This window comes from Lissotriton helveticus, chromosome 10 (genome assembly GCF_964261635.1).
Source record: "Lissotriton helveticus chromosome 10, aLisHel1.1, whole genome shotgun sequence".
In the NCBI taxonomy this organism is placed as follows: Eukaryota; Metazoa; Chordata; class Amphibia; order Caudata; family Salamandridae; genus Lissotriton; species Lissotriton helveticus.
In genome coordinates this window covers 1,129,844,523-1,129,870,772 of record NC_136071.1, presented here as the reverse complement: position 1 = coordinate 1,129,870,772, position 26,250 = coordinate 1,129,844,523, and the positions used below count along the sequence as shown (strand labels likewise).

The 26,250-nt window shown below is 43.6% G+C and overlaps 1 protein-coding gene across 1 annotated transcript in view; it reads right to left on the bottom strand.

The window, feature by feature from the left end:
• Positions 1-25,612, bottom strand: part of CMTM6 (CKLF like MARVEL transmembrane domain containing 6) — a 91,255-nt gene extending 65,643 nt beyond the window's left edge. The window contains exon 1 of the mRNA XM_078663931.1: positions 25,297-25,612. Within this exon, the coding sequence (XP_078520057.1) occupies positions 25,297-25,416 (120 nt within the window). The 5' untranslated portion in view covers positions 25,417-25,612. The remainder of the gene's footprint in view (positions 1-25,296) is intronic.
• Between the last annotated feature and the right edge of the window lie 638 nt (positions 25,613-26,250).

Below are 26,250 nucleotides of genomic sequence, written 5' to 3'. Positions count from 1 at the left end.
CGACATGAGCAGTTCGACCATGGACTTTAAGGTCACTAGCTCCAACAATTCTAACAATATCGGATTTTGATCCTTGGAAGTTGCGTTCTCAAATCGTGAGACCTTCTAAAAAAAAGCCGTGAGTTATTGTTTAGTTAATTCATTACCTGAAAACCATCTTTGAACGCGGCCTGCTTCATACCGTTATTTTCAAAAGCGCAGAGCATTCTACGCTCGTGAAGTAAGCTGGGCTATTGTGTTCCATCGCGCTGCTGACACACGCGCAGTACGTCTACAGCGTCACACGTCACTCTGGAACGCGCCCAGCGTATGCTGTAATTTGTATGCGCTCCAGCTTTGTTAACCTGTTCGGCGCTCGACTTCAACTCCTTGCGCTCCAACTTTATTAACAGGTTTAGCGCTCGACGTAAACTTTAAAAAGAAAAACGTCACTTTCAGCGCTCAGCATCTCGTTGATGAAACGCTGACAGGCATCGCATTTATGTACTTCTGATCTACGCGACCTTTTCTTTGAAGTTTTGGTCGTCTTCTATCGAGTTTTAAAGGATCGTTTTTCTGGACAGTCTGACTAGTAAGAATTTATTATACAATTTATGTGAATTTAATATGGCAACTTCAGGTAATAATAACAATGGGATTGTAGCACCTCCATCGTTTTTAATTGTTCCAGGCAAACCTCCTACTCCATGGCACAAATGGCTACGTGTCTTTACAAACTATTTGGAAGCTATTGATGCTCTAGATTACCCTGCATCTAGAAAAAGAGCTATACTTTTCAATCACTTAGGAGATGCTGGCCAACAATTATTTGATAATTTAGCAGTTGTTCCTACTCCTGCTGATGATGACTCATGGAATGTATATACCGAGGCATTAACACGTCTAGGCAAACAATTTAAAGATGATCCATCAGTCATGGTTGAAAGACATATGTTCTTCAAAAGGAAACAATTACAGGAAGAGTCTATAGAAGACTATGTAGCTACTCTACGAGTTCTTGCATCAAAATGCGAATTTGGTACCTATTTGGAGACTGCTCTACGTGATCAGTTAGTATTTAATTGCTTTAATAAGAAAATCCAGGAGCGAATTTTGACTTGTAAAAATCCAAATTTAGATGAAGTTATTGTAATTGCGAAAAGTATTGAGTGTTCTGTTGTCTCCTCAAAAATTTTAGCTGAACATGCCGCTTCTTCAAGTGTTTGCAATATTTCACAGGCATCTGAGGACAATTGTAATGTTAATGTTGTTTCTAACCGCAATACAGGAAAAAAAGTTTTTGAGTCTAAAGCTAATGTATTTTGTTACAGGTGCGGTTCAAAGTTTCATGTGGCAAATAATCCTAAGTGTCCTGCACAAGGTAAAAGGTGTTCTAATTGTAAACGTGTAGGTCACTTTGCTGCATCATGTCGCTTACCTAAAGATAAGTCTAAAGTTAACATGGTTTATTCTGAGGAAGAAATTTGTGATGCGTTAAATCTTTCTTCTATTTCATTCATTCAAGTAAATGCTTTATGTGATTTCAGTATCAAGGGTCCGATTTGCACCATTTCAATTGGGGTTCAGACCATACAGGTTATGGCTGACTCTGGATCCCCTATTACCATTTTGGATGAAACTACCTTTCAGTGCTCTTGGAATAACAAAGAATTATTTACTACTGATGTTAATCCCAAAGCTTTCGGGGGTTTTGACATAACCATGCGTGGATATTTTCCAGACAACATTGATTTTAAAGGTCGTGTTATCTATACTAAAATATACGTTGCACACAATGGCCGTGATATTATTGGCTGGCAAGACCAAGCCAGACTAGGCATTATTTTAAAACCCGGTCATCCTGAACCTGTTACTTTGGGTGATCTTCCTATACTAGCTGTTTTTGATTATTGTAATGACCCCATTCTTTGTAATGTATTAGAAAAATACAAGGTTGTTTTTGAAGATAGGATTGGGTTGGTGAAAAATTTCGTGCATGATATTAAGTTAAAAGACAACGCTTGCCCTGTTATTCAAAAGGTGCGGCCTGTCCCTCTGTCTGTGAGAGAGGATTTGAGAAAACATATTGAATCTCTTATTGCTCAAGACATTATTTCTCCTATTGAGTCTTCAGAATGGGTTTCTGCTGCCGTCGTAGCTCGAAAACCTTCTGGGGAAATTCGTTTATGTGCAGACCTGCGTGTACTCAATCGCAACATTATCATTGATGTACACCCCTTACCTAAAATCCATGATATGCTGGCCAACATCGGTAGTAGCAAATATTTTTCCACTATCGATTTGCGCTCAGCGTACCACCAAATTCCTTTATCTTTAGAATCTCAACCTCTCACAACATTCGTTACACCTTTTGGTGTATATATGTATAAAAGGTTACCTTTTGGGCTTGCCTCTGCAGCCAGTATATTTCAAAGATTAATGGACTCCATTTTTTATAATTGTCCCGGAATTCAGGCGTTCCAGGATGACATTTTGGTTCATTCTGAATCCCTGGATCAACATTACATATTGATGGAGTATGTTTTAAAGTCTCTACTAAATAATGGTCTTACCGTCAACAAGAAGAAATGTAAATTTTTGGCTAGTGATGTAGATTACTTAGGCCACAACCTCTCAAAAGATGGCATTAAACCCAAATCTTCTTTGCTGGATGCTATTAAAAATGCTCCTCCCCCTCTTGATAAAGACTCACTCAGGGCATTTTTGGGGTTGAGCGAATATTATGCTCGTTTTGTTAGGAACTATGCTCTTGTAGTTCAACCCCTTAGAGATCTGTTAAAAAAACATGCTAAGTTTGTGTGGTCCCCTGAATCTCAATCTGCTTTTAACTCTGTCAAAGATCTGATACTCTCTGCTCCTGCCATCAAGCCCTTTTCCCATGGTGTTCAAAGCATCATTACCGTTGATGCTAGTTCCCGTGGCCTAGGAGCTGTTCTGAGTCAAATAGTTAAAGGTGAAGATTGCACCGTTGCATTCGCTTCTCGTTCATTAACTTCAGCTGAAGCAAATTACAGTACCATAGAACGAGAAGCCTTAGCTTGTTCATGGTCAGTTGAAAAATTTAAAATGTACATTTGGGGCACCAGATTTCTTTTATACACAGACCACAAGCCGTTAATTTATATGCTCGGCGAGAGTTCCTCCAATAGAGCTTCTTCTCGTTTAGTTAGACTATTGGCACGTCTTCAAGAATTTAATTTTGAAATAAAATACTTTCCTGGAGGAAAAAACATTCGTGCGGATTGTTTATCACGCATTCCTTTGTCCACTTGTAACATTGTCAACTCTGACTTAGAATATGTATTTGCTGTTGATGATGCCCTTCAAGGTACAAAACTTACTAAACAAGACTGGTTAAAAGGTATGGATAACGATTCTTGCTTACTCAATGTCAAGAAATTTTTGATTAAAGGTTGGCCCAGAGATAGAAGCATGTCAATGGAAGAAAAACATTATGCACAAGTTGCATCTGAATTGTCGGTGTCAGGTGACATTTTGTTCAGGCAAGACAAATTTGTCCCACCCGTTGGCATCCGGCAATCCATCATTTCTCTGGCCCATGAAACTCATCCTGGTATCACTGGTACCACCAATAAAATTAAAACCACTTATTGGTGGCCTGGTATCGATAACCAGGTTAGATCCTTTGTCAATCAATGTCCACAGTGTCTATGCTCTGATAAACACTGGAAGTTGTCTAATTCACCACTGGTTCCTGTAGAGTGGCCTGAGTCTCCTTGGCAGAAAATTGCCATAGACTTTTCTGGTCCATTTGCTGTTTTTAAGGATGACCTCAAATTCTTAATAGTTGCCATTGATTACTTTTCCAAATGGATTTATTTTTCTTTAGTCAAGAACACTAATTCTGTTGCTGTAATTTCATTTTTAAAGGGTTTGTTTGTCATCGATGGTACTCCACATGAAATTGTTTCCGATAACGGTTCACACTTTGTCTCACAGGAGATGAATTTGTTTTTAAACAATGTTGACATTAAGCACATGTTAGTTCCTCTTTACAGTCCTGCTTCTAATGGTCTTGTAGAAAGAGCCAACCGTTTGTTGAAGGAAGCTATTCAAACAGCCTGTGCTAATAAACTTGATGTAGCTGAATTTCTTAGCGAGAAAATTTGGAACTATAATTGCACCCCGCACAGTACCACAGGAGTGTCCCCTTTTGTTTTACTGCGGGGCAGAATTCCCACTTCTAGGTTGAACCCTTCTTGGTTGATGAAAAGTTCTCTTGTCAACGTGGATTTAACTAAAATTCGTGAACATGTCAAGAGTAAACAAGAGAGTTACAAAAATAATTATGACAAACGCATGCATGTCACAGAAAAACCTCTTATTTCGGGCGATTGGGTCATCATTAGGAAACCTGTGAAAGTAACTAAGGGGCAATCCAAATTTTCTGCTCCGGTTAAAGTGTTGAAAGTTTCTCGTTCTGCAGCTCTTTTATTTGAAAGGGGTTGGTGGAACAAGAATGCCCTTATTAAGATCTCTGATCAACAAGCAAAGATAATTTCTTCCAACAAACAGACCTCAGATTTATCGGATGATCGCTATTCTGACTGGTTTGGTGTTGGTGAATCATCTACCTCTCCAAATGTTCCTTCTGTTCCCGGCAATAGCCTTGTCCTTGACACTTCCCTGTTAGCACATGGTGATTCCAACGTTCTCATGCCTCCTCCCACTTTACAGCCTGTTTCCAATTCCATTGGTGCGGGGGATGGTAGGGATCACAGTCGGAGAATTAGATCTGTTCCTGTAAGATTCCATGATTATGTGTTGGATTAATCTTGTCTTTTCTTTGTATGCATTTGCTTACTTTACTTTGTTTTTTTTATCTACTTTTTATCTTTATATTTATTAGGGGAAGGATGTGTAGTATGTACTTCATAATTGTTACACTAGCTCTTTAAGGAATGTCCAACGTAAGTTCTTATTTGTTTTTTTTATCTACTTTTTATCTTTATATTTATTAGGGGAAGGATGTGTAGTATGTACTTCATAATTGTTACATGGCACTGGACCCACTAGGGAAACAATATGACTGCAAGTACCAAGATGCCTGTTGGCCACGCCCACTGAGGCGGGACTTGAATCGTCACTTATAATGCAGCGCCATCACGCAGAACCATGATCCCTAGTCCCTGATGAAATGCAGAGAGGCATGAAACGCGTCGGACCAGAGAGGAGAATTTGGCAAGCAGCTTTTCATCACTCGCACACGGCAACCTCCAATAAAAGATATTGAGCAAAATCAACCTGCTGTGGGCCCTTCCTAAAGCGGGCAGCTTTTTCGAATTTACATATTGGCGGCCATGCCTGGGTCGCGGAACGGTCCCGCTGTTTGAACACAGACCAGCAGTCTAGCTATCCAGTGAGACCGCGTTTGGAGCAGGCGCGGTGTTGGAGGAGTGAAGGTGCCGGTGCAAGGAGGTGAACTCATGCGGCAACCCACTGTGGAGTAATTTAAACATTGTTAGAACTGCGGATGGCACTGGACCCACTAGGGAAACAATATGACTGCAAGTACCAAGATGCCTGTTGGCCACGCCCACTGAGGCGGGACTTGAATCGTCACTTATAATGCAGCGCCATCACGCAGAACCATGATCCCTAGTCCCTGATGAAATGCAGAGAGGCATGAAACACGTCGGACCAGAGAGGAGAATTTGGCAAGCAGCTTTTCATCACTCGCACACGGCAACCTCCAATAAAAGATATTGAGCAAAATCAACCTGCTGTGGGCCCTTCCTAAAGCGGGCAGCTTTTTCGAATATATATATATATATATATATATATATATATATATATAAATATATATATATATATATATATATATATATATATACATACATACATACACACACATATATACACACACACACACACACACATATATATACACACACACACACACATATATATACACACACACATGTATATATACACACACACACATATATATACACACACACACACACACATACACACACGTATATATACACACACACATATATATATATATATATATACACACACACACATATATATATATACACACATATATATATATACACACACACACATATATATAGATATATATATATACACACACACACAAACACACACAGGTAAGTGGCACAGAAATCTTGATACACATAGGGTTAGAATAAATGGTAAACAAACACCTTATTTAACAAAGAAGCTGTGTGTATCAGGCAGTCGAATATCTGCTACACATCCGGTTTCTCCTCAAACATGGCCAGTTTCCTAGCTATCAAACAGTCTGTTAAATAATGTCTGCTGATGCCAGAGTGCTTGTGTGCAGGGCTGCCGTCAGACACCAGGCAAATGAAAGCAAACGCAGCAAGAATTTCCATTACATGACTTCAGGGGAATTTCCACCAACTTTCTCGCAAGCGCTGCCCATAAAATGTCCCTCTCGATCTCCGTCCAGATTGTGTGAGAAAGTATTGTTCGTTTTGTACGCGCCTGGTTTCTTTCTTCCTCATAAAAAGCATTACGTCAAATGAACTTCCACCGGAAGTTGTAAACCTAGCCCGAGACGTCCATCTTGTCTACATTTAAATGCCAGGTATTTCCCTCTTCGGAAGGTGCACCCACCAGGGAGACAAACGTGCAAAGACAAAAACAAAGATACTGAGAAGAGCTGTCGCTAAAAATAAAATCTGAACTTTTCTTGACCTTGCCCAGAAAGAGGTCTACTTAACCCTCTTCTCCCGAGCTCGGAAAAGCATCGGATGTCATTAATATTTTTCAGAAAGTACAGAAAACACTCCCTCTTATTGTAATACTTAAGTTCTGCTATATAATAATATACTTGGACTGTCTAAAAGTGCTTAAAGGCGGCATATTGGCACTACATAAAAACACTAGTACTAGCAGACCAGCACAGGTCGCAACTCTATCAGAAAATCCTCCTCACTTCACCTTTTTCTCTGGTGAGGTAACAACTGCGAGGGTGCACATTTTGGGGGGGGGGGGGGGGAGGGGTGCAGTAGGAGCTGCGAAAATGGTAAGGTGTTGGTAGAGCGGCTCGGCAGTAGTTGGGACTACTACTCGCGTCAGGAGAGTGAAGTCTTGGTCATGAGAGAGTGGAGTGTGTTAGAGGGTGGTGGAGTTGCTAATGTGAGGAGTGAGTGAGTTGGTACTGGGCAGTGGGTGTATAGAGGACATCTTGTTGAGGAGGAATGAAGAGTGAGTGTGTTAGCGGGTGGTGGCTTGTGGTCGAATATTTCAAGGTTGGTGGGTTCTGCTCGGTGAATTAGCCCAGATGTGGTGGGCAGGGATGCCATGGTTAGTTATATTCACTAGAGCCAATGGGGAGAAGCTAGGTGGGCAGGAAGCTAGGGCAGCAGTCAGAGTTGCTTGGCTGTGCTGGTAGGGGCGTTTGTAGGGGGTGCAATCAAGGGGAGGGGTGACCTGCTAGCGGTGGACTGTCAATGGATAGGGCAGCAGTTGCACAACTGGTGGGCAGCAGAAATGGTGGACAGGTGGCTGTGAGGGAGGTTATAAAAATCATTAGTAGGAGGGGTGAACAGATGGCAGGAAAACAGCTGATCGATAGTAGGGTGGTGGACAGTAGGCGGTGGGCATGTACTGTCAGTCAAGGTTAGTAAGGTACACAACAGACCATTTGTGGCGTGTAAAGTCACAGAGGAAACGTAGGTGGGTAGTTTGAAGGTATGGGTCCCATATCTACTAACTCTTCTACACCACTATTGACGATCCTAAATGTTTCAATTTGACACAAATAGCTGGTTTATGATTAAAAGATTTTGAAACATCGCCGCTTCCCGTGGAAAAGTGAGTGACCTTCAAGCTGCTCATTCATGCCTACAAATCCCTCCACAACATCGGTCCCCAATACCTCAACAAAAGAATCTCCTTCCAGACCCCTAACAGAAACATCTGCTCCGCCGACCTCGCCCATGCCGAAATCCCTCGCATACGGAAAGCTAGAACGGTAGGAAAAGCCTTCCCCTACATCGCAGACCACACCTGGAACGAACTCCACCTCAGCATTAGACGAACTCCCACACTGCAAGCATTCAGGAAGAGCCTCAAGACCTGGTTTTTCGGTTGATGAGGAGCTGCCGATATCCCCCATCCCCCCAGTGCTTTGAAACCCTTCCAGGCGAGTATTGTGCTTCACAAATCCCTGATTGATTGATTGAAACATCAAATTCGGGGCTAATCAGTGAGCTCTTACCAAAATAATAAAAAGTTTTTCTATGATACCAAAATAATAAAAAGTTTTTCTATGATTAAATTCTAGACTGTACGAGTGGTCTATATAGATGAGAGTTTAGTTCCTCACTGTATATCCAACAAAGTTGAAATCAGTTGAGCAGTATTGGCAATTGTTTTGTTGATAACTTACCTTTCACCTAGGCATATAAGTTTCATGCATTTAAAGGTTTTTTTGTGAAGTGCCACATACCAAAGGAATTCTTGGTGTGTTTAGGGAGGGGATTAAAAGGAGGGGGCCGGAATTATACACTAGGGTAATGGCTTTCAAATTGTTTCAATGATTTTGACTCACACCCACACAAAATGTCATCAGCAGTCAGCACCCCCAATGACAAACTTATTTCTCGTGATTATTGTATAAGATGTACATTATTGTAATAATTCAAACGAATGCTGGTGGGGATTAAGGACTCACCCTGTAACATATATGGACAAAACTAAGACTTTTCAATCAATATGCAGTATGAAACAGAAACCAAGCCAAATATTTCATGTGAAAATGTGGGGTCGAGGGAGACTAATAATCAAAAAGCAATGTTCAGTGTTACTTGTTTCTTATCCGTTTCAAGATTAATATGAGAAATAAAAAATATGTATATATGCAAAGGAGTCAAAGAATTTGAGAGACTTAAAAAAATCTCCAAGGAAAGATGATAAAATGTAACATTCATTCCTGCTTGTCATCTTTTCATGTGAGAACTGCCAATTAGCCCCATGTCATGTATACCACCACCTACATCTAATCCTGTTCGTTTAGCCATAAGCATTTTCTGCTGGGATATTATGATTATAGTTAGAAGGGTGAAAGTGAAACTAAAAGTCCCAACATGCAACGTCCTAAAATGCAAAGACTGGCTGAGTGTGCTGTACAGGAAAAGCACCACTTTAAAGCTGTGAAGTTGTTTAACATCTCAAGTACAGCAGTGCTGTTCAATCACCCTTTTAAAAGGCAGCTCACATACACAACTGGCAACAAACTATCAAGCAGAATGTCACCCTACAAAAGGTCCTTATTTCATTTATCAGAAGAGAGGTGCCTGCATTTTCTAAAGGCCTTTGGCACCTGCTCTCAAGACTGACAAAAGCACAGAGTGGAGTGGTGTTGTGCAGAAAGCAGTGGCCTAGACTTGGGTGGTGTAGAGTGCAGTGGCGAAGAGTGAAGAGGGGTAGAGAAGAGTGAGTAAAGTGCCACTGATGGGCGGTTATGGAACACCTTATTCTTGCTCTGTTTACTTTCACTAATCCCTTTAGTACTGTTCTTAAGCCTGAAGCTTGTCTATGCTCCTAGATACAGAATGTGGGCTCCTCTTACCCTCCACACAGCTGGAAACAAAACTGGTGCTGGGATGATTTTCATACCGGGGGTGCTGCATCATTATTTGGTCACTGAGGTCATATGGAGTGTGAAAAATCCAAGCATTACACAAAGAGCAAGCGTAGTGAATGAGCCACGCCCCTTCAGCGGGAGAGAGGTATGGGTGTGGTATTAGCCAATGGTGCATTTTGGAGCACACTGTTGCAAACATTTTACTAAAGCATGCTGTGGAAGCGCACTGCAATTTACAGACGCACATTTTCTACTGAAATGGCCTCAAAATGATCACTAGCAAGCAGTGTTACTGAGGACACTACATGGCACACAAATGATGTCTAGAAAAGGGGTTCAGTGATGCTTTGTCATCTGTAAATAACCAAGGAAAAGTGCCTTGATTTGTTTTAATCCCAATAAAATATTTGTTTTAATCCTAATAAAATATGTGTTTCTATCACACTTCAGCAAGTGCTCCATTTCTGCTTTCCTAACTGCTGATATACTCTATTGGTAGAGTTCAAATGTTGTTGCGTGTTAGAAAAAAGTCAACATCCGGCCCAGAGCCTTTCCTTAAACACTCAGCAAGATTGTCACACAGTTCACATTACAACATCCGCTCAGTTTAGAGTCAGAGAAACTAAAGTAAACAACAATGCTCATGTTAAAAGAATAAGCAGAGATGTGTCAGAAGACATAGCCTGACATTTGACTCCTGTCTGTGAACGCACAGCAAATGTGACAAGATAAAAACAACATTTGAAAGGATCTTTATCGTCATTTACAACTTCTGAAATTCAGCATGCACATTTGGGGGTGCTGCAGTAGCACCAGCACCCCTACTTCCAGAGCCTATGGGTTAAATTGCACAGAAACCCTTGCTGAAGATTGTTCACTAGAAGAAGACATTCACATCATGTTTTTGTATCTGGATTGATAACGCAACCTAGATAATAGATATACTTGCTTCTCTGGATCAGTCTCTTTCAGCCAATGACGTGACCCATCGTATATTGTATTTTAACTCAATCCAGAGACATAATTCTCAGATACATACATTTGGGGGTTTCTGGGCCAGCCCTCTTTTTCCATTGCTCTTTCCAACTTTCACTCACAATTTACTTCCACCCACCCTGGCACGATGCGTGAGGCAAGGTGTCGGCTCACTTCAGCCATAACCTGTCTTGCACTGTAATTGCATACAAGCCACCCCTCCCGATTCAGGCGGGAGACTACCAATTTCAAGGCTAGTCTCCAGCCTCCCGATTCCTGCATACGAAAATCTGATTGCTCTGCAGACAGGGACTGGCTTTGTATGACTCTGATTGGGGTGGCGAAGTGAGCTAAAGAACGATGATGGATTAAACCCAGATCTGTGACTGGGGGCGAGTGTCTGAAAAGTTTCTGCGCTATGTCCATCATCTCCTTCTGTTTGCTTAATACTACCAGTAACCTGCTCCTGCAGGTCAGTGCACAACATTTTTGTCAAGCTCGCTTTGCCTGCCATAACACTTTCTCCGTGCTCCTGACAAGTGAGGAAAAAAGCATTTGCAATGCAATCGGTCTCGCATTTCTGAAAGTTGGAGCTATTGGCACTGTAAATTATAATGTTTTTTAATTATGTATTTTTGTTTAAAGTGGAATGACGTAACAGGTAAAGTAGGAGACTCTGGAATTGGTGAAGAAAGTTGGAGTTTTAAGATTGATTATCCATATTGTATGTGCGGAAGGTTCAGCAGTATTAAGAAATACTGGCAGATTAGTTTAGCCCTCGGTTTGTTGGGCCTTATTATAACACACAGGGAGGAGGAGTGGAAAGTGATGAGAAGGTAGCACATGCTCTGTGAAAATATACTGGCCTCACTCACAAAATTGTGACCTGCTCCATCATTTGGCTTGCTTATTAGCTCGGTGGTGTCTCTGTGCAACCTCTACTGTTCGAACAGCCAGGTCTTGAGTTGCTTCCTGAAGGAGAGGTGGTCTTGGGTAAGGCGGAGGTGGATGGGGAGGGAGTTCCATGTCTTGGCAGCCAGGTAGGAGAAGGATCTTCCTCCCGTTGAGGCTCTTCGGATGCGGGGAACGACGGCGAGGGCGTGGCTGCTCGATCGTAGTTGTCAGGTGGGGGTGTAAAAGGTCAGGCGGTCGTTGAGGTATCTGGGTCCTTGGTTGTGGAGAGCTTTGTGTGCGTGGGTGAGGAGTTGGAACGTGATTCTCTTGCTGACGGGGAGCCAGTGCAGGTCTCTCAGGTGTCCGGTGATGTGGCTGCGTCGGGGGATGTCCATGATATGTCGTGCTGAGGCGTTCTGGATGCACTGGAGCCTGTTCTGGAGTTTGGCTGTGGTTCCGGTGTAGAGGGAGTTGCCGTAGTCCAGACGGCTGGTGACAAGGGCCTGGGTGACCGTCTTCCTGGTTTCGGTGGGGACCCACCGGAAGATCTTGCGTAGCAGGCGTAGGATGTTGAAGCATGACGAGGACACGGCGTTGACTTGTCTGGTCATCGAGAGGGAGGAGTCCAGGATGAAGACCAGGTTGCGTGCGTGGTCCGTTGGTTTGGGTGCGCTGCCTAGGACGGTGGGCCACCAGGAGTCGTCCCAGGCGGAGGGTGATGATCCCAGAATGAGGACTTCCGTCTTATCAACACCACCAAGCTAGTTTTATACCTTTACTGCACTTTTCGTTCAGTGATCCTAAAGCATATTGAGATATAATTTCTTTTTCGTGTGTGTATTGTCTTCCCCTCCCTTTTGCTCCACCCCAGGCGTTGGTCTGCGCGAGGGTGTTTTGTAAGCAAGCCCAATGATAGAGCATGTTATAATTTTGTGAGTGAGGGCACTATTTTTACACAGAGCATATGTCACCTTTTAGTCACTTTTCACTCCTCCTCATAGTGTGTTATAGTTATGTGATTGAGGAGACCGGAGTAGAGAGATTAAGCCTCTCACGCCTTCATAGTGTGTGGAAATTGGTGGGCCTTATGCTTGCTTAGCTAAACAGTTTACCTAATGTTCCAAAACGTACAGCATGTACATTTTTCTTATTAATATAAAAAGTGTTTTTACGCACTTTGAATAGAGATGGTTTATCTTTGAAACAGATTATTTAGGTTTTAATGCTGTTGCTATAGCAGCTCCCGTTCCTGGATTACATGCCAGCAGTATGCAGAAATTCATGAGCCCACATTAAAAAACTTAAGGTTGAAATAGGCCATTTCAAATACCAATGTATGTTAAAAAAGTATCCCCTGTGAATAGACAGTGCCTGCACATATTCCAGTTGCTGCAATGTACACTGACATAGTTAAATGCTTCCTCTGAGTCTTAGTTCAGAGGGCAGGAGGAGGAGCATGAAGAAGAGAAGGAAGGCACCTTTCTGTATTTGTAAATGAATAAGTGGGTTGGGGAGATTAAGAGAACTGGAGGGGCAAGTGGTGGTAGGATTGGCAGATAAATAGCAAATAGGAGCGGACATGGTGGTGAGAGGACAGCACAGTAAGAGGAATTTAAAAGAACTGGAAAGGCGGGAGGTTTGGGGGGGGGGCTGGGAGCAGAAGCTGAACATCCAACAATTGTAACTGCACAACCTAAAAGAAGCAGGTCCAAGTAAATGTTATCCCCGTGAACAGACAGTACCCGCGCATATTCCAGTTGCTGCAATACACACTGACACAGCTAAATGCTCCCTCCGAGTCAGAGTAAGGAGAGTGGGGGAGGAGCATTAGGAGGCGTAGTAAGGCGCCTCTCTAGATTTGTAAATGAATAAGTGGGACGGGGGTTTAAGAGAACTGGACGGGCGGATGGAGGTGGCGGGAGGGCTGGGAACAGCAGATGAATAGCAAATACGGGCGGACTTGGTGGCGAGATGATTGCGCGGGCAGATTAAGTGAACTGGATCGGTGGGAGCCAGAGTGGGCGCGAGCGAGTTCCTGAGCATAAACAAGCTCAACTAAGAAAAGAGTGCTCGGAAAGTTATACATAACATGGAGTACTAGTACACGTAAGAGGGGCAGTCCTCATGAGAGGTTACAAACGTAGAAAAGGAGGGACTACTGAGCATATTAACCAACAATAAAGCTGCCATGTACTAAAGGCAAATGTCAGAACCAATGGTAAGAGCTATGTGTATTTAAAGCCCATTGACTGAATACCACATGTCTCGAAGACAGAACACGCGTTGACTAGGCGAGACCTAAAAAAACTGTATATTTACATTCAGTCCTAGACGAGACAATAAACATAATTGAGCTCTTAATAGAAGTCTGTGGGAGAAATACATTCTCCAAATTATTCTAAATAAAATCTCTCTTTTCTCTTCTAAAATGTTGGCATGTATGTAATTGGTATCACATTTTGCTTAATCACATGTCCAAATCCTGCTAAGAAAGAGCTGTTCAATGCCAGGGATTGCATTTGTTTAGTCATTCTTGTATGCTTATAATATGTCTTCAATTTAGTTCAAAGCAAATAGTAACTTTTCGTTGCACAAGTTAAGAATCATAGGTTTCTGCGCATTAAAAATAAAAAATAAAAAAAAGGTTTCTAAATCACCTCTAAATACACTTGTCTGCTAGGGATCAGCTCTACTCCTCAATTAAAATATGTGATTTATTTGTTTTAATTACATTTTGTTTTTGCAAGAAATTTTCTGCCACTTTTAGGCACCTGTATTTTTTTCTTTTTGTAGCTTGTTTCCATTTAAAGAAATAATCAAATAACCATTGCAAAAGCTTACCATGACCAGTTACTGACTTGGACAATGGTTGTTTTGAAGGGTTTTGTTGTAACTCCAGGTGCAGGGCTAACCCTTACATGGTCTCTAATCACTTTTTAAGTCTCACCCAGGTAGCGCTTGCGCTGTCTCTTCGAGATATGCTGTAACTGGACTACGGGCGTTAGGAACTGCCCATCTTTCTAAATGGCTCCTTTTACTGACTGTCCTTCTTAAATGGCTGCTTTTTATTGGTTAATAATCTCAGTAGTCCCTTCTTTTCTACGTTTGTAACCAACCTCCCATGAGGACTGCCCCTGCTACATGTGGCGTTATTTGTTTTGTTATTTATTAGTTTTGGAGCACTCTTTTTTACTTTGTGCTTCTTTAAGCTCAGGAGCTGAACATTACCCACGCTTGCTCCCTCTCCCACCTGGCAGCTGACTCCTCCTCCTCCCCCTTCAGTCCCTCTCTTCGGCTACAGTGGCCTCCTTCACCCAGCTGCTTTTCAAACACACGGCCTGGCGTCCTGGTCCCTGCCTTCCTATAGCTGCTGCTGCCTGGTTTTGATGATACCAGCTTTCCTGCTGAGTGATCAGTAGATAAGTGCAAGTTTGCTTTAGATTCCCTGAACAGCAGACATGGGAGGAATACATGGTAGCTTTGCCAGCGCACACTGGCCGACCTCGGTGCGCTGCTCTCTGCAGAAAACTCAAAAGGTTTTCTGGAAGCTTGGCCCATCTCCTGTCGCACACCGGGCTCCCCAATCTCCTCTAATTACTGGCAGCTTCTCGCCTTGCACAGATCCAGATAAAAGCGCCTCTATGCAGGGGGCTTTTGGGCACCGTAGGCATGCGAAGGAGCACACCCTGTATCACGTAAACTTTCATTTATTTGGTTGCCCATGTAAATGGTGGCTGGGTAATATGCGATTTCTGAATTTTGCTTTTTCATTGCCTAGGCAGCAGGCATGCGGGGGTACTGCTCTTCCAGCCCTCCCAATCCCAACTCACCCCTCACTCCAGACAATTCACCAGCACACCACTCCTCTGCAGAAAACCTGCACCGTGCCTACTCCCCGAAAGTGCATGCCCTAACCTCCAAATGAGAGGTTCTTAATTGTCACAAAATGCTGTTCATCCCAGTACACTCCAGTTTATTTTAGTAGGAGGTAAACCCAAAGACACGCCTGCAAAAAGAAGCAAGAAAGTTGACGAAAGGCAGCCTTTGAACCACCCCCTCCATGTGCTGTCCCATTCGCGCGCCCTCACCCCCTCCCTTAGCCACCACTATTGTCTAACGTAGTAAACCCTGTGTTCACCATTTCCTGGGTTGGTGTACTTATACACCGGCAGGCATTTACTTGTAAGTACTTCCAGCTTGTAACTAAAGAAACACAGCATTTAAGTATTCTTTAGCCACACCTGCTACTGGAATAACTTAAACGCAGGGGCAAATACTGTTCTTGGTAAGCGCTCCTGATCGGCCGTGGAGGTTTTTCCTGGGCTAAGTCTCTGGCACGGCTGCGCTCCTCCGCCTAGCGTAGATGAAGATCCAACTCCCCTGCTGTACCAGGGCCCCACCTACATCCATGTGCTGTCAGTGTGCATTTCAACATCACTAGACTGCATTATTGTCCCATCTGCCTGCACCTTAATGCTCATGGGTTGTGCGGCATCCATAGTGTTTTTTTTTAAAAAAACAGTAGCATTCTTTAATATGCCTCTACTGTTTCTTATCTCTTTCTCGTTTTTTTAGGGCTCGGGCCTCCGCCTCCACGAAGTGGGGAGGCGGAGCTTCCCGAGATCTTTTGCGTTCAAAAGAAGAAGGAATTCAGAAAGGGCTCTTTCCAGGCACATTCCTTAGTGTTTTCTGGTATCTGCCTAGTGATTCGTCTTCGCTGTGCTGTTTTTTTTGTAGCGTTGACCTGATAGGCTATAAGTAATTTACGCGTGGCCGATGTGGCATATTGTGTGCGCGAACGAGCACGGCCGAGTGATTAATCTTAATTAGGAGCTGTCAGAGTGCCCGTGTAATGCAATCCAGATGGTGCGAGCGCGTTCACCATGGCATTGCATACAAAAAGTCATAAACACACACACACATGGCCGTGGCATCATGTTACAGTTGGCACGCGCACCGGGCGGGAAGCGGTGGAGGTCGTGCAGCTTTAAAAGTGGTTTTAAGGGCCTCGGTGTTTGTTTGCGCCTCCTGTGGGTGGGTGCAAGTCCGAGCATATTTATTCAGGGGATGAATGGGTTTATCGCGGTTTCGGCAGCTTGCTTCTTTCATTTGGAGTTTTACTGTTCCAGTGCCGAGGAGCTGTCAGGGGGATAAATCTTGCGTTCGGCGAGCATGTCGATTTGTTCCCACCCATCCCAGAGGCTTAGTATCGAATTCAATGTACACATATTTAACCCACACTCATGCACGAAGGGGTATTAGTCAGTTATTGACAATAAATACTGATTTTCATTTTATTAATCGGTTGTCTTTGCCTTGTGACTACCAGCGCTCGCTGTCCAACGGAGAAGCGCTGGTTTATAAATCAGGGACACTCTGTTTTATCGACCTCAGAAGCATGAAGGCTTGAATCTTCATACGGAATTCTGCAGCAGGTACACTATTCTCCTGAGCTGCCTACACAGTTCTGAATGCATTGTTCTATTAGTTGTAACTTGCAAACGTTCCAAAGAAACCAGCATCCTTTTCGAAATGTATCAACGACATAAAATGAGTAACAGGAACTTAGGTCTGAGGTAGTAAAAAACATGTCTACAGATCGTTGTTAACGCGTAGCACTAGGAATTGTTTGAAAGAAGACAAGACAAAATGTAAAGGTAAAAAAAACAGGTTACCTATTGTAGCATGGCGCCTTGTGAGCTAGGGGTGCTTTAAGGGCGCAGTGCAATCTGAATCAGCTTGCACAGGAGTTTCAAAATGCTGCCAAATAGGAAGCGCTATATAAATGCAATTTCAATATATCAGTGCAAGCCGGCTCCAATATTGTGCGTACATTTCTGTGCGGGTTTCGTTTCTAACTTGCGAGACACGTTGTTTTTCGAGCTGTGACTCCCTCACTTAAAATGACTTCGGTTTCTTGATTCATATGCGCCAATCATTGTGGCGCCTAGATGCGGGTCAGCTAGCATTAAGCGCTGCAAAGGGACATGCCTTTTTTATGAAGCATTTCAAACAGAGAGGTTTGTAAATCTTGGCAGTAAGAATTAAAGCTCTGTTAGAACTTGTGTTTGGTTTGCTGTGGTTGAAGAGACTGCAACTCTGATGGAAGGGGTTAAAAGTGTACATGTCGGGTTTACTGGCATGCTACCTAGCCCTGGGATTCGCTTTTGTGTGCATGACTGTCTTCGGCGTTTTTTGACCTAATCAAACCCCTGTCTGTTCACCCTGCACTGGGCGGAGACCGTATCTCACATTTTTGGTTTATAAAAAAAGACATGTTTATGAGCGTAGGGTCACCACCTGATTTATCGATTCGGTTTCCTGCAGATTTCTGCTTTTCCAGACGAGAAATGCAGCGAGCTCAGCCCTGTGGGTCTGTCATGTGTTCAGACGTGAAATGTTTACCCTGCCTCTGATTTACACCTTCCAGGTGTTTCGAGCCGTCCATTCCCTGCCAAGACTTCGGAAACATGAACCATCACTACAGCCTCCGTTAGATAAAAATACCCAAAGTACAAGTCTAGGGGAGAGAACGTGGATCTACAGACAGAGCTTCGAGTTTGGGACTAGGGAACGATAATCGAGTCTCGGCGTCTCTTCAACTTCCTGTGATTCTAGGCAAATCACTTAATGTCCCCGTCCCTCCAAAAATAAATTAATACATAAATAAATAATAATGTGTCCTTGTGTTAAAGCAACTGGTGCTGTTGTAAAGCGACCTAATACCTTCGAGTCGAATCGTGCAATATAAAACTACCAAAAATGATTTCATCTAGGGGACTTACCCGGAGTGAAGGCGGGTGATTTCCTAGACTGTTCTTAATTGAAGGGATTGCCGTTTAACATTTTACTCCAGCCGAAATAATCTGTGCGTATATATATTTTTTTTTTTAAATAACTTTCTTTTGAAAATGTGCTTAAAGTCAGCAATGCAAAAGCTAATATCTACGGGTAGAGAGTTTGTGCGAGAATCTGATGACGATGTGAAAGTAACAATTTTGGGAAAGAGAAGAAAAATACACAAATTCTTTGCAACATTACTCGAGGAAATAACATATTGCATTTTTTACATAGAGCAGACGCAGTCATTAACCATAAAATGTGATAAAAAAAATAGAACAGTAAAAAGGATTAAAAGGAACATTCGTTATATGCAGCGCTTTTTAAAATTAGGGTTGTTTAAATACGATTTAATTAAATCATTAAAAGTCTATTTGTGAAAACTGAAACCATTCACTAAAAAAATAACAAAACACTGACGCGGTAACAACCTGTGATTTCTGTTATGTATAGGACATAGTAAAGCCTATAACTCGCAATTCAATGGAGTAAATGTACTCGATCAACAGACATCTGAAGCATGACAGCAGGTCACAGCAGGGAGCGGTTAATCTGCTGAGTCACATTACATGCACGTGCCAGTGACACGACTCTTTATTTTGAAAACGCGCTATATTTACTGTGAATATGGGCTTCCTAAGACACCACAGCGAGGAAGCATCAAACACTATTGCACTGCTCCAAAAAGGAGAGATACGTGTGCGATGTGTAAGAGGAGAAAAACAATGACGTGTTTTTATGTCGAGTTACTTTCGTTGAATTTGCCGTTTGCCAGTGATGGAAATGAAATGTCACTTAACCACTTTTCTCAACTGAATTGCATTCAGGCAGTTTATCCCTGCAAAAGCAGAACCTTCGTGTCACCTGCAGTGCGCTGCAGGGGGCGCATTACCCTGTGAGTTATCTTAACGGATGTTCTGTTGAAAGGAGATACTGCAGGCTTGGTATCTTTATGTTGTCCGTCTGTAGGGCTGTAAAAACAAGTGTGGACAGTACACAAAGCCCCCGAAACGGCGAAGGTGGGTTCCTCGGGATAAAACGAACATGACATGGATGACTCCGCCTGCTGCTGTAAATGCGTGACACTAACCTCAAAGAGGAATCAACAGACAGCTGACTGCCTGCATGTCACGCGCGGTTTGATAGGTGAGCGGTGTTTGTTGTGTTATTGGGGTCGGAGATGCTACTTCTGCTACACACATAACATGCTAGTTTTGCATCAGAATCAGACATCTTCACTCTGGTCTACAGATATGAATCAACTCCACGTGTCACTCTTCTTCACGCTTTTGGTACATAAGTCACGCTTCAAAATATGTTTTTTCATTTTTCCAAACGGATTTTTTTACATTGAACATAGTAATTAACATAGTGGACTATGTCGTTTGGTTGCTCGCAGTAAAATGACAGAACAGTCCATTATATAGAGAGGGGTGTATAATTTTTACTAAAATAAAAGGTACAGTTTGCACTGTCAAAAACAAGTTCTGTTCCCAGAAGGGAGGCATTGTTGGAGTTGTTCGTTCAAGTGTGCGGCTAACTATGGACACTGTTTGAAACTAGAATGTTCACGTTTTGTTTGCCTTTCACAAATGGCATGTTAATAAAGCAATAGAAAATTGCGAGGGTCAGAAAAATATGCAATTCTGTCACTTTGGATGCAGGGTTTACAGCATAATTATGAACTTGCCACATTGGCCACATAATCTGCCTCATAATTAGCACTTTTATCAAAAGTAGTGAGTGCAGAGTAGTGAGTAGAGAAGTGAGTGCAGAGTAGTGAGTGCAGAGTAGTGAGTAGTGAGTGCAGAGTAGTGAGTAGTGAGTAGTGAGTAGAGTAGTGAGTAGTGAGTAGAGTAGTGAGTAGTGAGTGCAGAGTAGTGAGTAGTGAGTAGAGTAGTGAGTAGAGTAGTGAGGTGAGTAGTGAGTAAAGTAGTGAATGCAGAGTAGTGAATGCAGAGTAGTGAGTAGAGAAGTGAGTAGTGAGTAGAAAGTAGAGTAGTGAGTAGTGAGTAGAGTAGTGAGTGGAGAGTAGTGAGTGGAGAGTAGTGAGTAGAGTAGTGAGTAGTGAGTAGAGTAGTGAGTAGTGAGTAGAGTAGTGAGTAGAGTAGTGAGTAGCGTAGTGAGTAGAAGGTTGAGTAGTGAGTATAGTAGTGAGTGGAGAGTAGTGAGTAGAGTAGTGAGTGCAGAGTAGTGAGTAGTGAGTGCAGAGTAGTGAGTAGAGTAGTGAGTAGAGTAGTGAGTAGAAAGTAGAGTAGTGAGTAGTGAGTAGAGTAGTGAGTAGAGTAGTGAGTAGAGTAGTGAGTAGTGAGTGCAGAGTAGTGAGTAGAGTAGTGAGTAGAGTAGTGAGTAGAGTAGTGAGTAGAGTAGTGAGTGCAGAGTAGTGAGTAGAGTAGTGAGTGCAGAGTAGTGAGTGCAGAGTAGTGAGTGCAGAGTAGTGAGTGCAGAGTAGTGAGTGCAGAGTAGTGAGTAGAGTAGTGAGTAGAGTAGTGAGTAGAGTAGTGAGTAGAGTAGTGAGTAGTGAGTAGAGTAGAGTAGTGAGTAGGACATCACAGGCAGCAGCTGTGCAAGCTTCTTACACTCACAAGGAGACCACAGGCAGCTGAGGTGCAATCTTCTCCCACTCACAAGAACGACATCACAGGCAGCAGCAGTGCAAGCTTCTTACACTCACAAGGAGACCACAGGCAGCAGAGGTGCAAGCTTCTCACACTCACAAGAAGGACATCACAGGCAGTAACGGTGCAATATTCTCACACTCACAAGGAGATCACTGGCAGTACACACCACATGAACACACTCCATAACACATAGCAACAATACATTGGCATTTACAATGCCATTAGCTCAAATTCAAATAAATCCGAGCCCGATTGCATTTCTAATGCTTGTTTATATTTAGGACTGTTTCCTATCCCTTATTCCCATCTATCTCCCTTTCACTGCTTTGGCAATATGTTTTAGCCATGTTGTACAAAAGGGTAGCTGCTGTTCAGCATGGCTAACAGTTACGGGTGTAGAGGAGGGTGGCATGGAGTGTTGTGGAATTGAAAAGAGTGGATGGAGTGGAGTGGCATTGAGTGTCATGTATTGGAGTGGCATAAAGGCATTGAGTTTCGTGTACTGGAGTGGCATAAAGGCATTGAGTGTCGTGTATTGGAGTGGCATAAAGGCATTGAGTTTTGTGTACTGGAGTGGCATAGAACTGAGTTGCTTAGAGTGGAGTGGCATAGATAGAATGGACTGGTGTAGAGTGCAGCGGCATAAAGTGTTGGACAGTCTTGTGGCGTAGAGTGCAGTGGCATAGAATTCAGCAGCCTACAATCGTAGATAAGAGTAGTGAATTGTAGAGTCAATGGTGCAGAGTAGAGTGGCAGAGTGCAGTGGGGCAGAGTGGAATGTTGCAGTGCATTGGAGTAGAGTGCAGTAGTGCAGAGTAGAGTGGTGTGGAGTTCACTGGCAGACGGTGCTCTGTTGCAGAGTAGAGTGCTGTACAGTGGAAAGGTGGCGTAAAGTGCTTTGGTGAAGAGTGCAGTGGGGTAGTGAGGCATAGACAGGAGTGAGAGTACAGTGGTGCAGAGTAGAGCGCAGTTGCTTAGAGTGCATTGGCACCGAGTAAAGTGATGTGGTGTGGAGTATAGCGAAGTACAGTACAGTGGCGGAGAATTCAGTAGGGTAGAGAAGGTTGTTTCAGAGTGGAGTGAAGTGGTGCGGAGTGGTGCAGAGTAGAGTGCAGAGGTGTACAGTGGCTTAGAGTGTAATATCGTAAAGTTGTGTAGAGTGCAGTGATGCAAAGTAGAATGGGATGTATGACGTTATAACGCATGCATTTACAACGCATGGCATCACAACGCAACTTTTACATCGCAGGTGCCATTACAACGCATGGCATTACAACGCAGGTATTTACAACGCAGGGGCTATTACAACGCATGCCATTACAACGTAAGTATAGGTAAGTATATAATTTAAATTACAAATGTAAATAATTCTAAATTAATTAATTTAATTTAATTTAATTAATTTAATATACATTTAATTTTACTTTATTTTTACCCTGTACCCTTTTACCCAAAAACCCATAACTGACCCTGAACCCTAAAAATATCCCTTTACCCAAAAACTGAAAACTGACCCTGAACCCTAAAAATACCCCTTTACCCAAAAACCCAAAACTGACCCTGAACCCTAAAAATGCCCCTTTACCCAAAAACTGGCCCTGAACCCTAAAAATACCCCTTTACCCAAAAACTGAAAACTGACCCTGAACCCTAAAAATACCCTTTTACCCAAAAACTGAAAACTGACCCTGAACCCTAAAAATACCCCTTTACCCAAAAACTGAAAACTGACCCTGAACCCTAAAAATACCCCTTTATCCAAAAACTGAAAACTGACCCTGAACCCTAAAAATACCCCTTTACCCAAAAACTGAAAACTGACCCTGAACCCTAAAAATACCCCTTTACCCAAAAACTGAAAACTGACCCTGAACCCTAAAAATACCCCTTTACTCAAAAACTGAAAACTGACCCTGAACCCTAAAAATACCCCTTTACCCAAAAACTGAAAACTGACCCTGAACCCTAAAAATACCCCTTTACCCAAAAACTGAAAACTGACCCTGAACCCTAAAAATACCCCTTTACCCAAAAACCCATAACTGACCCTGAACCCTAAAAATACCCCTTTACCAAAAAACCCAAAACTGACCCTTAACCCAAAAAATACCCCATAAAAAAAAACATTTAATAATTTAAATATAATTATATACTTACCAATACTTACGTTGTAATGGTATGCGTTGTAATAGCACCTGCGTTGTAAATACCTGCGTTGTAAATACCTGCGTTGTAATGGTTTTTGCGTTGTAAAAGTTTCGTTGTAATGGTAATGCGTTGTAAAAGTTGCGATGTAATGGTTGTTTCCCGTAGAATGCAATGGCATAGAGTACAGTGTCGCAGAGTAGAGTAGCGTAAAGCGGAGTTGAGTGGGGTAAAGTAGTGGCATAGAGTGCATTGGCATAGAGCACAGAAGGGCAGAGTAAAGAGGCATAGAGGAGTGCAGAGTGCGGTAAAGTGCAGTGGTGTGGAGTGGCGCAGAGTGGCACAGAGTAAAGTAGAGTTGGGTAGAGCAGAGTGCCGCAGAGTAGAGTAGAGTGGGGTGGCACAAAGTAGAGTGGAGTGGGGTAAAGTGGAGTATGCATGGTGTGGTAGCGAGCTGCCACTACAGAAACTGAAATGACCATAACATTTGAACAGACAGACAGTTTAACTAAAAGAAAAATATACAGCCTACGAACGATAATGTGTGGAAATGGCATCTCCTGGTGAATTGGTTTGTTTTGATCACATTAAAGTATTTGTTTCCAACATACTTCAGAATTAGTAAAAAAAAATGTGCTTCATTTGTGCCCAATTCTGATATATTCTGCAATACTTGCACAGTTCATTTAAACGTTGTATGCTAGGGGGGGGATGTTTCTACCCTCAGTATCCAGAAAGATTGTCACATAAATCCTCTCAACTGTGAAGTTGGGGAAAGAAAAGCAAACTTCAAGCTTTCTCAGACGACAGAGCCTGGCATTTGACCTCTGTCTCTGAATGCACAGCAAATGTGACAAGATTAGATTTACAGGCCTGTTTACAGAAAGGATCACTCGTGGATGACTACAAAGAGAGGTAGTGTGAAAATACTTTGCTCCTTATCACTACCAATAACACACCACCACCAACGCTTTCATCCTCAATACAACAACCATCAACAATAAAGGAATCAACGTCACCAACCCTAACTATCATCCTCAATAGCACCAACATCAACACTAAAGGAACCAATACCACAACCAATAAAATCACCACACCATCAATGCCATCACCATCAAGAAAACATCAATACCATTATCCCCAATACCACAACCAATATTAACACTACCAATAACACACCACCATCAACACTAAAGGTACCAATACCACTACCACAACAAATAATATCACACTGCCAATCACACACCACTATCAATGCTCAGGGCCGGCTTTAGTGTAGAGCGACCGCACTGGGCGCTGGCCTGTGGGGGCGTTGACCTCAGGTGTGGGCACTGTTTTAGCAATTATGTACAGTTTAAAAGCAGCTGATGCAGAGTTCCTTGTGTGTCCAAATCTGGCAGATTTGGCTCACCATATGGTAGCGCAGAGGGTTAACATGCCTGCTGCTGAGTTTAAAGTAGATGTCTAAGTGGATCAGTAAAGCCAGCCTTTACCAGCGCTTTAAAACAAATGAAATGTATTCGAGAGAGGGGCTATGGAGAGACGAGGGGCCCTAGTGAGGGAATCTGAGGAGGAGGGCGCTAAAAAACAGACTGTCGCATCGGGCGCCAGCAGCGCTCAAGTCGGCCCTGTCAATGCTGAAGGAAACAATGCCACAACTAACAAGCATTGGCAAAGCCAATATGCCTGGCTCTTACTTTTAACAGTAATATAACGCGAGCAGCACCTGCGTGTGTAGTGTCGTACGCCCCTCCTTCCCCGTGCTTTGGTCTCGCCTGTGGGTAGAGTGGGTCGGCCCATGGCTCTGAGGGCTCTATGTCGTGAGATAGGGCGGTCCTCGGAGGGCTGCGCGGGGTCTGATTGCTACAGTGAGTGTAAGGGGTGGGGCCGAGGGTTCAAGTAAAAGAACAGGTGGGGAGCGGTGCAAAGGGATGCTGCCAGGGGGGCTGTGGGTGGATACGGGGGCACTGGGGGGCGGGTAGCTGCACTCTAGCTGGGTAAGGGCCCTGTCGATAGGCGGGGGCCCTCGGGGTGGGTAGCTGTGCCAGGTCGCTGGTGGTGGTTAGGGGCAGACCAGGTGAGCACTCAGGTGTGGTCTGTCTTGGGTAGGCTCGGCGCGCTCTTAGATATAGTTGGGCGCGGCCCCGGCATGGGCTAGTGGCCCTCTTGGCGACAATGCCCTCTCGGCGGGCCTCTCCTGGGCTCCGTACTCACCACCTCCAGGAGTTTGAGGGCGAATCGTAGAGGCTGCAGGTGCTTCCAGCCCACAAAGGTGGGTCCGTCATCTTTCTTCTCGACGGTGTCCCCGTAGACAGGGGCTTCCCCTGCCGCCATGGCCTCCCGGTAACACGAACAGATCAACGAGAAACAACCCGAAACTAATCACAAGGCACCCCCTCAGCGCCTCGACGCCACCTCCAGCCCCCCGCAGCGCTGTGCTTGAGGTCAACGCGCACGGAAGTGGGCGAGAGAGCGAAACTCCGAAGCGAAAGTGAAAGCATCCGCTCCCCGAGGTGCCCTGCCCTGGAAGGAGGAGCTGTGGCCGCCTAAGCTACAGGGCGAGGGTGGTGGAAACACCCCGCGACCCAAGATGCAGCTCCCAGCCCAGTGCGACGCCTCCTCTGGCAAAACAGACAACAACACTTGTCACTGCCACCCACAACGCGCATTCGTCTTGATTCCTGCAGAGGCTCGGCACTCTATTGTTGAAATAATTCAATTGTTTTATTATTTTATTTTTCTGCGCGTTTCTGTAAATGGCCCTTCCAGTTCCACCCCCTTTTTGCGTTGTATGACGCAAATCTCAAACATGCAAATGTAGTGGTTTTGAAAGGACAACCCGTATCAGTAATACCAGCCTGAGAAAAAGTATTCTGCCAGCAGGCGGGAGCCTTCTCCCTCTGAACCGTGTGTTGTACTCGCTGCTTCTTTCCTGCCACACTCAGCAGCGGGCATTTCGTACAGATCTACACACTGAAGGGAGGGCCAGGTCGCTCAAACCTTCCCTCCACTCTGGATACATACACGCAGACATGATCACCCCTTTTGAAAGTACATTTAAAAGGCCAGTCAACTTTAACAAGTGATGCAACAAAGATTATCACTTGTAGAAAAACATGAAAGAGGGGCGTTGATGTGTGTGTATGTACGTAGGCCTAGGGGATTTTT